We start from the raw sequence: 18643 nt of genomic DNA, 5'->3' as shown, positions 1-18643 counted from the left end.
TTCACCCTTGTTGGAGTGAGGGTGCCTGAGGTCAGTAACTATATTAGATCCAGCGCTGTACTCCCAAAGTCTAGTCCCCCAGAGCCTGACACCCAGGAAGTGTCAGGATACACAGCTTGATCAAGCTGTATCCGAACTTCACTTGGTAGAGCTGGGAGGGTGGTCACCCCAGATCTAGAGTTGAATTCTCAACACTGTGAGTTCCGAGGATTGATTTCATCATGTTAACCAAGCTTGCAAAGTTTGATTCTTTGACTAGTGTGAAATAAGAGATTCTGAAATACGTATTGATCTCTGCCCCTGGTTTCTGACACAGAGCTCCTAAAACCCCTGGAATTCCCTGGGCAAAGAAGTTTTTTTTGTTTTTTGTTTTTCCTAATGAGGTGGCTCTGGGGTGGGGGTGGGGGTTCCTGGAGAGCTCCAGGAGAGGGAGCTGGACACTGAAAACACAGAGCCACGATTAGAAGCTTGAAACTATCAGCTTCAGGCTCCCCTTCTTTGGAGAGTGAAGGGGGGGCTAGAGGTGTGTCATTTTTTAAATTAATGTGTAACTGATTTACAATGTTGTGTTTATTTCTCCTGTACAGCAAAGTGATTCAGTTATACATACATACATTCTTTTTTGTATCCTTTTCCATTATGGTTTATCACAGGATATTGAATATAGCTTCCTGTGCTCTACAGTAGACCCTGTTGCTTATCCATTCTCTGTATAACAGCTTGCGTCTGCTAATCCCAGCCTCTCACTCCATGCTTCTCCCAATCCCCTCCCCCTTGGCAACCACAAGTCTCTTCTCTATGTCTGAGTCTGTTTCATAGGCAGGTTGATTTGGGTCGTATTTTTGATTCCACAGGTAAGTGATATGGTCTTTGTCTTTCTCTGACTTCCTTCACTTAGTATGATAACCTTAGGTCCAACCATGTTGCTGCAAATGACTCTACTTCGTTCTTTTTTATGGCTGAGTAGTATTCTATGGTGTCTATGTACCACATCTTCTTCATCCGTTCATCTGTCAATGGACATTCAGGTTGTTGGAAGTGGAGTTAATAATCAATCATGCCTACGTGATGAGGCTGCCATAAAATCACCAAAGATTCACAGTGCTTCTGGGTTGCTCAGCATGTGCCAGTGCCGGGAGGGAACTGCACCCAGTGGGGACATGGGAGCTCCGTGCCTTTCCCCAGATCCCACCCTACGCATCTTTGCACCTGGATGGTCTCTGCTGTACTTTATCATCTTTCATGATAAACTGGTAAATGTAAGGAAGGGTTTCACTAGGTCCTGTGAGCCATTCTGACAGATTATCAGACTCAAGTTGTGGGGACCTCAATTTACAGAGTAATCAGATGGAGATTTTGGGAATCTGGGGCCCTACAACCTCTAATTGGTGTCTGAAGCAGGGGTGGCCTTGTGGGACTGAGCCAGGAAACTGTGGGGTCTGCACTAACTCCAGCTACTATCAGATGGAGCGGAATTGTAGGACCTTCATTCAGTGTCAGAGCACGGGTTGATGTAGGGGAAAAGAATGCCAATACCTGGGGCCAGTCTTCTGAGTGTGGTAGTTATTTGAAGGCAAAAGAAAACACAGGTTGTTAACTTAGGCTGTGATTCTGCTCTTACGTGGGAAGCAAGACAAGCTGTGGGCCCAGTGCGCAACCTCCCTGGGAGCTTAACCCTCCCAAAATAGGGCAGCAAGTTGTTGGTGAGCAGAGCTCCCCCTCTTCGTATATTTTCAAAAGTCAATTATCTTCTTTCCCCTAAAGAGTATTTGAAAAGGGAAATTTATACCGCTTCTTTTTAAACCAGGGTCACTGGAGATAAATAGAAAATAACTGAAAAGAAAACAAAATGCATTAATTTTCGATGGAAAATTCTGCCTGATAATGGCATTGGGCCCCAGGCCTTCCCTACCACTACTGAATGTGAGATACACTCATGTTGAAGTCCAGCACCAACTGAGGCTTTGCTCTGGACCAGCATCAGTGCTCACATGTGTGGCCTCTAATAGAAGGTATTCAGAGGCAGGAGTATGTTCCATCAGCATGCCTGACAATATCCAGGAAGCATCCTGGCTGAAGGGCTTGTTTTATTTTCTTAGTGGGTATAAGCTGTTTAAACTTGGTAAAATCTAGAATTAAAATTAAAAGTGTTTACAAGAGTTTTTAAAGGGTTTATATGCATAGAAAAACTCTTGAAAGCAATCACCCAAATGTCAGTAATGTTGACCACTGGACTTGCGTGTACGTAGACTAATTTTCCATTTTTAGAGAAGCTGCAAAGATCACAGAGTTCTTATGTACTTTTCACTCAGGTTCAGTTTCCTCTAGTGGTACATTCCTCTAATCCCACATTTAAAAAAATATTCATTATTTACTTGGCTGCCCCAGGGCTTAGTTGTGGCATGTGGGCTAGTTTTCTGACCATGGATGCAACCTGGACTCCCTGTTTTGGGGGCTTGGATGCTCAGCCACTGGACCACCACAGAAGCCCCCAGTCTCACGTTTCTGTGGTGCATTCGTCAGAACTAAGAAACCAACACCAGGCATCACTATCAGCTAAGCTGTGCTGTGAAGTTGCTCAATCGTGTCTGACTCTTTGCAACACCATGGACTGTACCCTGCCAGACTTCTCCTTCCATGGGATTTTCCAGGCAAGAATACTGGAGTGGGTTGCCATATCCTTCTCCAGGGGATCTTCCCAACCCAGAGATCAAACGTGGGTCTCCTGCACTGCAGGCAGACTTTTATTGATTGAGCCACCAGGGAATCCCTATCTTATCAGCTAAACTCCAGACCTGATTTGGATTTCACCAAATTTTCCATTAATGTCCACTCTTTTTGTTCAAGGACCCAACGCAGGGTCCCACATTTCACTGAGATGTCATATCTCCTTTGTCTCCTCTGATCTGTGACCGTTTCTATGTTCGTTTTTATGATCTTGACTGTGTTTTTCTCTGTTGTTAGTGCTTTTGGTATCTCTCCTAATTCAAGTCACAAGGGTTTACCCATGTTTCCTTTTCAGAATCTGATAGTTCAGCTCCTACATTGGGTCTTTGACCCATTTTGGGTTACTGTTTGTACACAGTGTGAGGTAGAGATCCAGCTTCATCCCTTCACATGAGACTGTCCAGTTGTCTCAGCATCATTTGTTGAAAAATACCAGTTCTTTCCCCACTGAATGGTCTTGGCAACAGTACTGAAAACCAATTGATCATAAATTTGACAGTTTATTTCTGGATCATCAATTCTAGATTGCACGTAAATCAGTATTTCATGCAGTTCCACACTGTCTTGTCTGTGTGTTAAGTCACTCAGTCGGGTCTGACTCTTGGACTATAGCCTGCCCCCACGGACTGTAGCCCACTAGGCTCCTCTGTCCATGGAATTCTTCAGGCAAGAATACTGGAGTGGGTTGCCACGCCCTTCTCCAGGGGATTTCCCTGACCAAGGGCTCCAACCCAGAACTCCTGGATTGCAGGTAGATGCTTTACCATCTGAGCTACTATACCATCTTTACTTACCCTATCTTTACTTACTGCAGCATATCAGTAAGTTTCAAAATTGTGAAGTGCGAGTCCTCCAACTTTTTCAAGACTGATTTGGTTATTTTGGGTCCCCTGAATTTTGTTATGAATTTTAGAAGTAGCCTGTCATCTTCTCCAAAGAAACCAACTGGGTTTTGATGGGCACTGTATTCATCACTGTGCTTTTTGATTAGGCTTCAAAACAAATATGCCACTTTATATTTACATCATGAAATTTCACTGGAATAACAATATGGTCCCTAAACTTTTCATGTTAAACAACTAGAAAACTTAAAAGGGTACATTGATTTTGGACATTACATCTGAACACAAGGACTTAGCTTTTTTGAAGACTTTATTTCTAATAGATATTACAGCTTATAAGTCATAAAAATCATCAAAATCTTGGTGGACGTGTTATGGTGTCCTGGGACGTAAAACAGCTTCGATTTCTGAGTTACTCTCATCAGACTCGCTCCAGAAGCCTGGAAGAGAAAACCAGAGAGCAGCTCAGCATCTCTGCAGTCTGATTAGGTCGACTTCACCAACCTAGCCCACAAAGGGCTTCCTGCGGACCCCATGTGGTGCACGTGAGCAGACGTGCCTAGAGCACAGGCCAGGATCCCTGGCAAACTCATACCTGCAAGTTAAAATGCTGTGGCCCCTGGCCACAGGAGGAGCCTCTGGGTCCTTCCCGGGGAGAAGCCTCCTGTTCTCAGTAGAAGCCCTGGGTCCTTCCAGGGAGACCTTCGGGCCCGTGAGCACAGGCAGGCTCTCCACCCACTCATATCTCCCTTAAAGGTGCAGATGACACCACACGTCACATACCACCCTTTTTGTTAAAACACAAAATGACAGTCTGGTCTCCAACTGTTTCTCTTACCTTTAGACTTTATATTGGTAGTTAGCTTCCCTTCATTTTCATGCCTGTAAAATAAAGAAATAGAACCTAAATTTTGAAAAAAAGACAGACTAATAGTTTTACAAGTAGTAAGTGAGGAAAGAGGCACTTGTTACTCATTGGGAGGCCAGAAAGTTTATGTTTACTCCCCGAGTTTTAAAAGCAGAAAGCAAATGTCGGGGTACCCTTGGCCCAGAGGCACCTACTGATGCTCTCTGTTGGAAGGGTCCCAGGAGCCTTGGTCTCCCGCTCGCTGGGAAGGCTTTGGGGTGGGAGGCAGGAGGCAGGCCCCAGGGGCACAGAAGCGGGCACAACTCATCACTGCCAGCCCAGCCTTATCTTCATCAAGCCAGTGATACCAACACTCAACCGTTTAACAAGGAGTTCACAATAAACTCTGTGTGCTTAATTAAGGACACTGATTCTGGGTGGAGAAAAACTCAAGTGTCCTGTCACCTGTGTTCAGGTTTCCGTGTGTCACATACGTGAAAATGTGAGGGTCCAAGGACGCATCTGATGCTGGGTGACACGCTTACTGAAGCTGTTGGCCCGAGGTGGCTCTGTAAGAGGTGGTGCCCACCTCCATCACTTTCTCTCACCTTTCCCAATTGTCATGCATGTGAGAATCATCTCTGGGAGCACCATCCAGGCTTTTAATTACACTTAAATTCTTTAAGGTTTGTAGTAAATGGTCAAGGGGATATTAAAAAAGAAACAGTTGCTTGTGTATGGCTTGACATTCGATGTTTTTCTCATGTTTCTGTTGAAGGGTTCACTCGAGTTTACATTTGGAGATTATTCCATGAGGGCAGATTTTGGCCTTTAGCTGGGAAGAGGGCTGAGATAGGACGAGGACCACCGTGCAGCAGCGACTCCGGAAACCCTGGGGACTCACCTCTGTTCCTTTGGGCCAACCTAGCACTTGAAAATCTGCCTTCTGCTACAGCTGCCATAATTTACATTTTTTTTCCTAGAAAAGAAGCTCCATGAAGGCATAATTTTCTAGGCTCAACATCTGTAAATGTTCCCTTTACACTTGGTACCTGTTTCTTTGTTTTGAGATATAGCTAATGTATAGTATTATATGTTACATGTATACAACACAGTGATTCACAATTTTGAAAGGTGATATTCCATTTATAGTTATTATAAAATGTTGGCTATATTCCCTGTGTTGTACAATAAAACCCGTACCTATCAATCCCCTCCCCTAGCCCACCCTACTGGTAACCACTAGTTTGTTCATTGTATCTTGAAATATTTTTATCAGAGAATAGTTGATTTAGAACATTGTATTAGTTTCTGTTGTATAGCAAAGTGAATCAGTTATACACATACCTCCACTCTTTTTATTTATTTAAAAATATTTATTTTTTGTGTGTGCTGGGTCTTGCTGGCAGCACGTGAGATCTTCAATCTTCGTTGTGGTACGTGAGTTCTTGTTGCGGCACATGGACTCTTAGTTGAGGTATGTGGGATCTAGTTCCCTGGCCAGGGATTAAACCTGGGCCCCTGGCACTGGAAGCATAGAGCACCTATTGGACCACCGGGGAAGTTCCTAAGCACTCTTTAGACTCTTTTCCCATATAGGTCATTAACAGATCATCGAGTAGAGTTCCCTGTGCTCTACAGTAGGTCCTTGACAGCGTTCTCTGTGTCTATGAGCCTGTTTTTTTATTACATGCACTGGCTTATGCTATTTTTTTTTTTTTAGATTCTACATTAGGGATATCATACAGTATTTGTCTTTCTTTGACTTACTTCTCTTAGTGTAAAATCCTTCAAGTCCACTGGTATTGTTGCAAATGACAAAATTTCATCCTTTTTGTGGCTGAGCAGTGTTTCACTGTACATTTGGACCACATCTTCTTTATCCACTCATCTGCTGGTGGGCCCTTAGGTTGCTTCCATCTCTTGGCAACATCAGGGTGCATATATCATTTCAAATAGTATTTTCATTTCTTTCAGATATATAGCCAAGAGTGGAATTGCTGGGTTATATGATAGCTCTATTTTTAGTTTTTTTTTGAGAAACCTCCCTCCATACTGTTTTCTACAGTGGCTGCACCAATTTACACTCCCACCAATGTATGAAGTGTTACCTCTTCTCTACAGTCTCACAAATATTTGTTATTTGTGGTCTTTTATAAAGATGGCCATTCTGACCTTGTGGTTTTGATCTGTATTTCTCTAACAATTAGCAATTTGAAGCATCTTTCTCTGTTCTTGTTGATCATCTCCATGTCCCTGAAAAAAATATGTCTATTTGGGTCTTATGCCCATTTTTTAATTGTTTTTTTTAAAAAATATATTTAGTTGTATGAGCTCTTTATTTATTTTCGATATTAACCCCTTATCAGTCATATCATTAGCAAATATTTCCACCTAGTCTGTAGGCTGTCTTTCAGTTTGTCAATGGTTTCCTCTTCTGTGCAAAAGTTTTTAAGTCTAATTAAGTCCCATTAATTTTTTTTTAGGTTCCATTTATTTTTGCTTTTATTTCCTTTAGAAGACAGATCCAAAAAAAAATATTGTTGTGGGTTGTGTCTACTATTTAGCCAGCTCCCACTTCAGGAGGACACGGGGCTCACTCTGGGGCAGGGGTCAGCAGATACAACAATGCTATAAAGGTGCAGAGAGAAACTAATTTTCCAGTTGATATTCAAATAATTAGAGCCACCTGGCTGGCAGGGGGCTGGCAGGAGCACTACAGGGAGGACTGAGAGAACAGATGGATGATGGGGTAGTGGTGGTGTGGCTGCAAGATCCCAAGGAAGCAAGGTGCACCCTGGACTCTACTGTGGCAGCTAGAAGGGATTTCCAGGCCAGGGCAAGACAAGGGCACGACAAGGGCACAGAGGCAGGTAAGCACACACCAGGTCCTTACCGCCTGGCCCCTGCTCTGAGCTCCACAGGCATGTCCAGAGCTCACTGGCTGTCTCAACTTGGCTGCCTCCGAAGCATCTCATGGCCAGCACGCCAGCCAGCATGTCCACCCACAACCAAACTCATGCTTCTTCACCAAACCTGGGCCCTTTTCCTGTCTTGGCTGATGGCACCCCAAGCCTCAATTCCCTCCCCACCCTTTGCAACTCCTCTGCTCTCCCATACCCAATCAGTCACTAGGTCCTACCAAGCTTACCTCCCTGCACTTCCCAAGTCCTCACTTGTCCCCTATCCACTGGCACTGCTACTACTTGGTAGGCCAAAGTAGCATCTCTACCTGCCTTTTAACAGCCCCCTAACTGCTGACACCACATCCACCTTGTTCCCTCCAGCCCACTTTCCACTTGGCAGTAAGAGTGAGCTTTTGAACCACAACTCTGATTACTCTGCCTCCCTGCTGAAAATGGAAATTCTTCAATGCCTTCCCATTGCTTTTGGCAAAAGAAGCCTGAACAGCGCCTCCAAGGTTGATGCCTAGACTTCATTGGGCTTCCTGCTATAGCCTCCCCATCCCCTCCACCCCATCCTCCATCCCCAAGTCTTCATCAAATTTGCTCTTTCACAGCCATTTCTGTTACACACTGACATGTGACTGCCCTTAGGCTGTCAGCTCCATGAGAACATCCACTATACCTGTTTCGGTCCCTGGGTACCCAGCGTCCTGCCCTTAGCAGGTGCTCAGCAATACATGCAGAAGGAACAGGTGAGCCTCAATAATCACAGTTCAGTTAGTCAGTTCAGTCGCTCAGTCGTGTCCAACTCTTTGCGACCCCATGAATCACAGCACGCCAGGCCTCCCTGTCCATCACCAACTCCCGGAGCTCACTCAAACTCACGTCCATCGAGTTGGTGATGCCATCCAGCCATTTCATCCTCTGTCATCCCCTTTTCCTTCTGCCCCAATCCCTCCCAGCATCAGAATCTTTTCCAATGAGTCAACTCTTCGCATGAGGTGGCCAAAGTACTGCAGTGTCAGCTTTAGCATCATTCCTTCCAAAGAACACTCAGTACTGATCTCCTTTAGAATGGACTGGTTGAATCTCCTTGCAGTCCATGGGACTCTCAAGAGTCTTCTCTAACACCACAGTTCAAAAGCATCAATTCTTCGGTGTTCAGCTTTCTTCACAGTCCAACTCTCACATTCATACATGATCACTGGAAAAACCATAGTCTTAACTAGACGGACCTTTGTTAGTGTCTGCCTAAAGGCACTTGATCAACATTTGATGTTAGATTATTTAATCTGCATGTTTCTATTTCTATGTGAGTTCAGATGAGGTTGTTCAAGTGTCTACCCAGAAACATGTTTCAAAACTAAACATCCGTGTTCACCAAGGAAGGTGGAAGATGCTCCTGGGTGTTTCCAACACCATTCTCACCCCTTGCTGCTGTGGCTGCTGCTGCTTAGTCGCTTCAGTCATGTCCGATTCTCTGTGACCCCATGGACTGCAGCCCACCAGGCTCCTCTGTCCATGGGACTTTCCAGGCAAGAGCACTGGAGTGGGGCGCCATTGCCTTCGCTGTCTCACCCCTTAGGGGCAGGTGTTTTTCCCTTTGGAAAGCCATCCCTGCAAGTCGACGTGACACTGCAACGCAAGGTTGGTTATTACATGTGATTTGCAGGGTCCACATTTCTTTCTCTGGGCCACAGCTAACTTAGAGTCAAGGCCAGTGGGGATGGTGTGAGGAATCTCCTGGGTGCGGACAGAGCCATCTTGTGCACCCATTACTGTAAGGTACCGTAAGAGAAAAACCCAAACCAAAAACACTCCCCAAAGCATCAGAATACAAGAGTTCAGGTTACAGGCCATGGGCTAGGTCCCTGTGTTCCATCAGATGTAACGCATGTGGACCCCGACGGCCTGAACTTCCCCAACAGTGTGGACGTCACACCTCTGGTCTGTGTGGCAGAGGCAGCAAAGGTGAGCTATGGATGGTAAATGGCACAGGTGTGTGGTCTCCGTCAACTACTTACTTGACTCTGGCTGCAGCACAAAGACAGCCACGGGCAGTGTGTGAACTAGTGGATGTGGCTATGTTCTGATCAAACTTGACATAGAGGTGCCGAAACTTGCATTTCATATAACTTTCAAGTGTCAGGCAGCATTATTTCTCTCTGAATTTTTCTCAATTGTTAAAAAATGTAAAACTTCTCTCAGCCTGCAGGCTGCACCCAGAACCAGACAGAGGCCCAGGGCTGGGACCACTGAGGCCTTCAGGAAGCAGGGCCTCATGCCCAGGCAGTAAACCAGGGAGTCTGCCCTCCCCAGCCTCGTGGGTGACTCCTGCAGTCCAAGAGGGCAGGGTTTGTGGGTTCTTTTTTTTTTCCCCTAGAAGTTCACCATTCGACTGGAGGTCCTATTTCCAAACAGCTCTTTCAGGTCAGACACCAGGACAGCTGAGTGGATTAAGGTATGGCCACGCCCCACTGGTCGCATTCCAACAGGACAGCGTCTCTGCACTGTGTCCCGGAAGGGTGGCACCTCCCCCTCCGCACAGGGAGCACCCTGTGCCCACCTGTCAACATTCCACCACTCTGGCTTCATCGCAAGTCTTCCCTCTGTCTGTCCATCAAGCCATCTCAGTTTCCCATGTTGTTTATACATTCCCTTGCTGTTGATAAGGGATTAGGACACACGATTGGGACAACTCTCATCAAAATCACTTTTGTTTTCAGCCCTGCTACATGTAAGAAGTTAAGGTTGGCCAGGGTCTTAAATAGCAGGTCTTATTCTAAGCACAGCATCTTGTGAGCACCTAGGATGTGATCCTGCTGACATGGGTACTAGAGAAAACAGCTGTAATTGACAGTTATCGACTGTTCATGTTCTATGAACAAAAGGTAATGATAGTGCTAGAAATAGTCTACATAGTTAACATGAAAGTGGAAGTCACTCAGTCCCGTCCGACTCTTTGCGACCCCACGGGCTATACAGTCCATGGAATTCTCCAGGTCAGAACACTGGAGTGGGCAGACTTTCCCTTCTCAGGGGATCTTCCCAACCCAGGGATCGAACCTGGGTCTCCCACATTGCAGGCAGATTCTTTACCATCTGAGCCACCAGGGAAGCTCTACGGGTTCCTAAGAGATTCTTTATCAAGTCACACCAGGGCTCATGACACGCTGTGCTCGTGAAGGGGTGTCAGGGCTGTCAGGTGAGCACAGGGTCCCGGGAGGCAGGCCCAGGCTTGGCGGGGTGGGCAGAGTGAGGGTGGAGCAGGCCCCAGGAGCTCCTCAGAGCTGGGGAGGTTCTAATATTAGTAACACACTGACTCTCAACCTCATGGTCAGTATCATATTTTTGAAAGAAAATTGTATGTATAGCCCATTAACAAACATACCTAAGTTACTGTGGCTTTGAGGCCACGTCCATCAAGTGTAGCAGTGAGACTTCGAGGGTCCTGCCAAGAATTTGGTCTCTGGTGCTGGGGACGATGAGGAAGCCCCCCCCCCTACCACCGTGGGAAGAGTCCTTGCAGTTCTAGGGTCTGATCAAAAGCCAGCAAAGAATAACTGACTTATGAGAAGACGTGGTCTCTAGACTCTGAATTCTGTAATTTCTAATGATCTTGACTGCTGGCTAAAATCAGTGTTAAAATGTCTCACATAGCGTCTTCAGCTAGAATTTTCCTCCGGACATATTTCTGGAAAAATATAAGGCAAAAAGACAATTCAGAAACAAAGAAAAAAAAAAATCCCAATCAGCGTGCCAACAAACCACTGTGAATCCTTGATTTTAAATTTTCGAGGTCTACTGAAGGCGGAGAGCTTTAATTAGACAAAGTCTGAGCGCCCCCTGACGGTCAACCAGGGGCCCTGCAGGAGATGCCATTTTTAGGGGTCAATTTCCTCACTCCTTCCCTTCAGCCAATCAAGCAAAGACTGTTCTTTCAGGCCAAGGCGAAGTGCGGGTGGGGGTAAAGTAGGCGGGCTTATGAAGAGAAACATGTGGAATCTTTAGGAAGCTGCTACTTTGGTAGAATTTAAGGGGAATGTAGACTTGCTAAGGCAGAGACGCGGGGCTTTTACCCTAGAACCTCAAGGCCATCCAGGAAAACCTTGTGTTTGTTTCTCTGGACTACGAGTTCCTTGTGATCTTCAGATCGTTCCAGGGGAAGTGGCCCTAGGGCCAGGCAAGCAGAGCCAGGATGGTCCCACTGGAGCACGGCTGCTGCCTGGCGCCCTCCACCGGCCGCTCCCGGGGCCGCAGGGCTGGCCCTGAAAACCACCCACAGCGGGCCCTGCCAGGGTGGGGCAGCCGGGTGACTTCTGCTACCTTTTCCCTAGGCAATTATGTTACAAGCACACTTCCTTTTCTTTCGGTAAAGGTTATCTAGATCCAGGCAGTAAACTGCAGTTAACGTGGTAGGCGGTTAAAATACTCTCTTCAGTTGAATACATGGATCCGGGAGAGTGGAAACGGCTTCCTGGGGAAGGTGGGGCGAGACAATGTTTGCGGAGGAGAGGAAGCTCCGGCATGCACCCCTGAACAAAAGGGGACAAGTGGTCTTTACTCGGAGAACAGCTTCCTATTAGGACTCACTCCTTCGTACATTATGCCTTTCATCCCCACTCAACCACAAAATGATTTTGCTCAGGCAAATACAATGGGAGAAAAGATTTACACTGAAAGAATCTTTAATAATAAACTGTTGCCGATCTGCCTACTTGCCCGTGATTTATAATACAATAAACATCGGATTCTATTACGCTCAGGCACTGAAGCCGTGGCTCGGGAAAACGGAATATGAAAGCACAGGGACCCCACCACCATCACAATGAAATGAGCAGGGATAAATGTGCTAAGAGTATCTCTTTGCATCTTTTATAGCTGGTGTGTATTAATCTGTAACGCTTATTAAGAAAGTCATTGCTATGCAAAGCAGCGCCCAATCCCTTTCTCTGGCTTTTCAACAGAGCGCACTGTTTAGCCAATAGGACGGACCCTCTGGCCCTCATTCTGCATTCATCACAGGCAACATTTGCACAATGTATCTCTCAAAGGCGGCTGAAAGGAAGGCCTTAATACTCATGTAAACAACTGCAAACCAATTACTTAATGAATCAGGCCCACACATAATGAGGTGCAGACAAAGAGCTATAAATGCATTTTTGCGCCCAAGCCGCTGCTTTAAAGTAAAATCCCTCAGCTGTAGTTTGGGCTTAACTAGCACATCATAATTATTGTCTCTAGGACATCAGAGGAAGCCATTTTTTTTTTAAAGGTCCAGCAGGGTCTTTTTTTTTTTTTTTTTGAGGTTGCTCATCAGCTCACTGACAAAATAGAGCAAAGAAGAATTTTTAAAAGTGCTACAGCAGCACTGCGCTGTTATGTTTATTCTCGAGTACTGGGTTTCGAGACCACTTGTAAAAGCAATAAAGCACGAGGAATGACTGCAGTAAGTGGGGTCCTTAAATGTAAGCCTCTAAGAAATTTCAGTGAGTCCAGGCACAAAGAGCGAGCCTGGGGAGGCATATGAACACCAAACCCAGCACAAGAAACCAACTGTGACCAACAGTGAGCCAAACCAACACACTTCAAGTCCAGAACTTTCATCACTGGATTAGTATCAAGTGTGGAGAACCAGGCGTTCCTTGAAGGGCTCTTTTTTGTTTTTTCCTCCTTAAAGGGGATGATGTGGTTACTTGTAACTTAGGAAATAAATTTCATACAGAAATGACAGTAATAACAAAAGGCCCCTGCTTCAAACTGAAGGGAAAAGAAGTTTGATTTTATAATGAAATACTGATGCGAGCTATGAAATGTCAAATGATCAGACTGAGAAAATGTTCTACAGAATCTGACTGCTTTCTGAATGTGTTGAAACATTGCCCAAAGTGGGGAATATATAAGAAAAATTTAAGAAGAATTGTTTTTTCTTAGGACCTCTAAAACAAACACTTCTAACAATCTTTAAAAACTAAAGGGATGTATTACTAAGCCAAATGGTGACATTAATCCTTAAAAACTGCCTGTAGAATTTATTATCTTTTAAAATTCCTTTCAGGAGACCTAGAACTTGAATTTACAGTAAAATCATAAAAATATACTTTAAAACTCTTCTTATCTATAATTCATTATCTCTCACTTCCTTCAGAAACATAGATAAAAATGCAGGTATTAAAAATAATAGTTTTTAAAAATTAAGAGTGATTCCCTAAAATTGAACATATCAAGTTTCTAAAATCAAGAACTTAATTTCAGAAAATCAACCTCATTTAAATATATTCCAGGTCCTAAAAAATACTGTAGAGTTTTCAAAACATAAATGAAAATGAATTTTTTTTTTCACTGTACGAATACTACATTTCTAAACAAGTTAATCTTATGGAACATCAGAAATGTAAAGTTTCTGTTTTAAAATTTCACTAGGGCAAGTAATTGTTTCAAATGTGACGTAATCATCTATAGGACATCTTTTAAGGGGAAATGTTGCAAAGGCAATTGTGTGTTGTTTTAAACGATATTTAGCTCAAAGCAAAAAGGTAGGTATGTCATCAGACAACTGCTTCTACTCCCACCCATAAACTTTTCCTCAGTGACTCAACGCCATTGCACAATCAGTATTTTAGGTGATTACAAATCTAGCACACAACAACCGCTTACCACTGCTCCAAAAACTTACAGTTTTAAACTACATTTTAAAAAATGTAAAAAGATAAATTTTCACGTTTGAAAATAAGCAAGAAAATATGAGAAAAGGCAGTAACAGTCCAGCCCAAATACTTGGTTAAAAAAAAAAGAGGAATACAAAAACAAATATCCAGCAATTGCTTGTATATATACCCGCTGTCTCTGAAAGAAGAAACAGGCCACTTTATTTCTTTTAAGGCCCTGCGTTCTCTCTCTGCCCTCTCCCGACACCCTCCATTGTGTGGTTTCTAAGCAGCCCTACTGCGAGCAGCTGTAGACGCTAATTTGTGGTTCACTGAGGTGTCAATGGAGTCTTAAACCAAGGAAACAACAGCTGCAAAACAATACTTGGCTCTGGGGCAAATATTTTCAAAGGTAGACTAAAGTTTCAACTGTCACTTCAGATAAACAAAACCCAAACCATAACGTTCCATCAAGTCACCCAACAAAATCATGTGCAGCAAGAGTTTCACCCTGGGCGGAGTGACATTTCTCGTCTTGCTGGCACGATTCAGAAAGGCTCCACGACTTTACCTTGACAAAGGACTCCCTTCGTTGGATGAAAAACTCGCTTCCGAAGCGATTTTGTGAGTTGTCTTTGTCTTGAATGTCCCACTGCTGGTTTTCAAACCTGAGAGGAGCAAGCACAAACGTGGAGAGTGAGCGTGGCCGCCGCGGGGGACGAAGAAGCCCTAACCTGTTAAACAAACGTCAACAGGGAAAGAGCTGTTCACAGGAGGCAAGGCGGGGAATGACAGGGAAGGAGTTCCTCTGATAACCTGCTATCGCAGGTGGTTTCCTGTGATACTGACAAAGAGTGAGTAGAAAGTGAAGTCACTCCAACAGCACCATTTGAAATGGCCACAAGGCACACGCGAGCAGAGTCTCCACGGCGGCCCTAACCTCTGGACGATTTGTGTTGTTGTAACACTTGGGCAGCGACAGATCACTGAGACAGCGATAGCTGGGAACCAGTCTCGTGCCTTAACTGGTATTCTAGATGACAGTGCCTGCCCACCCACCTTTAAGCCCTTCTGCCAGACCCTTCACTAGAGGAGAATAAACCTTCACTGAGAACCACTGAGGCCACTCCTTAACTAGCCTGAAAAGGCTGATGGGGAACACATACTGCCCAGCCCTTTCCCTGGAGCTGGCCAGGGTGATCCCTGACCTCTGCCTCCTGGGTGCCCTCAGCCTTGGATGCTTCTGCTACCAGTCTGAGTCTGGCAGTCACCTAAGATCATGGCTACAGGGTGCATGAGCACCTCCTCAAAAGGCGTGTGCTGTTTTCCTAACCTGTAACCTGTGTGTCTGCTCATAACTTCTGAGGCAAAGCGGTTCTCTTAACAAAGTGTCCATGTTCAGCCCCTAGACGGTCTGCACCTGCTTAAATGAACCGGGTCTTTTCAGACACGAGAACAAAGTGGCTTCTCTTAGAGACAGGTGCACTGACCAACACGTGACATGTCCACGATTCAATCTGGGGTGGCTCTGAGATCGGCGCGTATGCCTAGCATTGCCTGGGACCGTGTCTGACAATCCCCCCAAAATGTCTGTTTGATAAAGACATCCTTGGGACAACCGGGAAATTTGAACATGGACTGGGAATTATGTGGTGCTAAGAAATCATTCTTACAGGTGAAGTTCCAGCGTGCTGGTTTATATGAAAATTAGAGGGAATTCCCTGACAGTTCAGTGGTTAGGACCCAGTGCTTTCACTACCAAGGGCCTGGGTCTGATCCCTGGTCGGGGACCTAAGATCCCATGAGCCATGCAGCACGTACCCGCCCCTACACCAAAAAATTAGAAAGTCGTTAAAGTACACTTCCTTCTGTTATTAATCCATTACCTTCACAATAGGAGCTGAAGTGACTTATATTAAAAAATAAAATGTAATAAAGTAGAAACCACTGAAAAATAATAAAAATACAATAACAACATGTAAGAAAATTAAGTGAAAGAAAAAGTCGCTCAGTTGTGTCCGACTTTCTGGGATCCCATGGACTGTACAGTCCATGGAATTCTCCAGGCCAGGATACTGGAGTGGGTAGTCTTTCCCTTCAAGAAAACTAAGGAAGACTACAATTAAAACAAAAATCCTGGATTGAAGGAACTATATTTAAGCTTAAAAACTGAGCTTTTATTGGGATTCAGTCTTTTTACTTAAAGGAGCTCAAATCCCCCAACATTCAGACAAGGGAGACAGCCCGGATGACACACCCCACCGCTGGTTAACAAACTGGAAGGTGTGAGAAGAAGAGAGGGAGTTCGGGGTGTCTCTGATGGCACTGTCATGACATGCCAGGCAGACTCCAAGGGTCCATAGGCTGCTGGCAGCACACATCCTGGAAGGAAGCTGCTTCCAAACGCCTGCTGTTAAGGACGGAGCCCTGGCTCATCCTAAGGTGGTGACAGCCTGTTACAAAGCAGACTCCAGAGAGGGCACACTCCTCCCTGCACAAGCCCGGGCGGTGGCTGGGGGCTCCCAGTGTCGCTCTGCTCACCTGGCGGCTGTGATGTGGGGGCTGTGGCCTCTTGGAATCCATCTCCGGCCTGGTGTGCGCTGCCCTGGAGAGCAGACTGTTTCAGCCTCTGGTAGGCTTTCGTTTCTACAGGTGAGAAAAAGGTGCAGATAACAGGATACCCACAGGCACGAGAATGAAGTTGGACCCTTACCTTACATCACACACAGAAATCAACTCAGAAAGGATTCAAGACTTGAATGTAAGACCTAAAACTATTCAGCTCTGAGAAGAATAGGTAGGAGAAGAGCTCCAGGATTTGGCAGTGATTTCTTGGATACAGCACCAAAAGCACAGTCAACAAAATACAGACAAACAGGATACAACCCACAGACCCTTTGGTCCTTCTCTAAGTGGGGAAGCCTGCTGGGAAAAGCACACTACAGAGAGGTCCCGTGAAGGACCTGAGTGATGCAGGCTTTCCCGCTGCCTCAGGTCTCAAGGCATCGGGGGTGAAGTGGAGAAAGGAGACTTAGAGTTTCAGCAGTGACACTGCAAAACGGCCCCGAGGCCATGCTCCCCACAGGGCCACAAACTACGGGGTTGGCCACTGGCTGCATTCCTGCTCCTACTGGATCAGTTTAAGAACTGAACCACGAGGCCCTTGTTACTGGTTAAAAACTACCAAAAGGAGAAAAAACATAACTTACCTACTCAGAATCACTCGAGATAAAAAATAAGCATTTAAAATGAACATCCTATTTTGGAGTAGTAAATGTTATCTAATTTTAAAAAGTACAGATCAGGGATTTTATTTTGAAAATAATAAATTCTAAGGAAACTTTTTAAAAAATAAAAACATTGCTGGGTTGTTAAATCAGTGCACACTGGAACTAGTATTCTGAAAACTTTACTAAAGGGAAACACCAGATGCGGCACATGCAGGAGGGGAAAGTAAGTATGTGTGTGTGTTTGTGTGTGTGTGTGTGTAGTGTGTATGTGTGTTGTGTGTGTGTGTGTGTGTGTAGAAGTGGCCTGGCCCATTGTCCCAGTTGTGTGTGTGTGTAGTGTGTGTGTGTGTGTAGAAGTGGCCTGGCCCATTGTCCCAGGGCGACTTGGACAGGAGCACATCATAATACTCTGATTGATTCTAACATTCTTGTCACTTCAGAGTCCCTGTAAGGCAACATCGGGCGCGGGTAAGGTGTTAACGAAGTCAAAGGTGGGGTGTCTTAATTCTGAACAGGTAAAGAATCACTGTAAACAAGATGAACATGCTGTTATGAAGATCAACCAAAAAGTTTTCCAGCTTTTATGATACAAGTCCAGACTTTAATGACCATGTGCTATTTCTGCATTCATTTAAACTTATTTGGGCAAGGAAAAGAGAGCAAAGATGGAAAGAATTTTTTTTAAAGAGAAAGAAAGAAAAAGGAAGAAAGAGAAGACAGCAGCCTCTGGGTGAACAAAGGCCCCTGGTGGCTGGAGCTGGAAGTTGGGCTCGTCTGTCTACCATCTGAAGGGAATCATTTCACTCCAGTGAGCCTGCTCTTAGGTTTCTCAGAAATCAGGAACACGTTATTTATTTTCCAGAGAGAATTTCTGTGCAAAACTTCACGTTACTCGTTGTGAGGTGATTTCAGGCTGGCAGGTGGGGTGGGGATTAAGCATTCTGTCCGAATATGAGACGGAATGGATCTCCTCGCTCATCTGAGCCTGGGAGGGAGGGCTGGGCAGTGAGCTGCCTCGGTCCAGGGACCATCCTAGTGCCTAGAAATCAGGGGCCACGGTCACACACCCCACACCTCCCTCGGGTGCTTGCTGCCTGTCCTACGTGGAGGACTCCAGAATCTCTCCCTGAGCTGTGTCCGCTGTCCACATGCAGCGGTTTGGAGGGAGAAAGCTAACGTCTCCCACCCATTCAGCCTGAGCCTGCCTCCTTCCTAACCCAGCTCCTCACTGGCATTTGATCCTTAGATCTCCTGGGGTCCTTCTCCAAGCAGAGACACCGGTGGCCCCTGGGACAGTTTTTATCTGGGATGTGGAGGCCCAGACCTGAGTAATATGGGGTTGGCAAAGCTAGCTGAGGGCCTCTGGGGGCATCGCCTGCCCTTACCTCTGGTGAAAGCTTCGGTTAATGGTTTCAGGGCAGAGGTAAGTTTAAACGTGAAAGGA

The 18643-nt window shown here is 45.3% G+C and overlaps 1 protein-coding gene across 13 annotated transcripts in view; it reads right to left on the bottom strand.

The window, feature by feature from the left end:
- Positions 1-3861: 3861 nt before the first annotated feature.
- KIZ (kizuna centrosomal protein) overlaps positions 3862-18643 on the bottom strand; it is an 88012-nt gene continuing 73230 nt past the window's right edge. For 12 of the 13 annotated variants that reach the window (XM_015099666.4, XM_015099668.4, XM_015099667.4 and 9 more), the window contains 4 exons: positions 16511-16615; positions 14541-14637; positions 4408-4451; positions 3862-4009 (listed from right to left, as the gene is read on the bottom strand). In XM_015099666.4, the coding sequence (XP_014955152.2) occupies positions 3942-4009; positions 4408-4451; positions 14541-14637; positions 16511-16615 (314 nt within the window). In that variant the 3' untranslated portion in view covers positions 3862-3941. Of the gene's footprint in view, positions 4010-4407; positions 4452-5791; positions 11017-14540; positions 14638-16510; positions 16616-18643 lie in introns of those variants that run through there. The other variant, XM_042229633.2, reaches the window with a different exon arrangement.

The sequence above is a fragment of the Ovis aries genome, chromosome 13 (assembly GCF_016772045.2).
Source record: "Ovis aries strain OAR_USU_Benz2616 breed Rambouillet chromosome 13, ARS-UI_Ramb_v3.0, whole genome shotgun sequence".
Classification (NCBI taxonomy): domain Eukaryota; kingdom Metazoa; phylum Chordata; class Mammalia; order Artiodactyla; family Bovidae; genus Ovis; species Ovis aries.
This window is presented reverse-complemented; position numbering and strand designations above follow the sequence as displayed.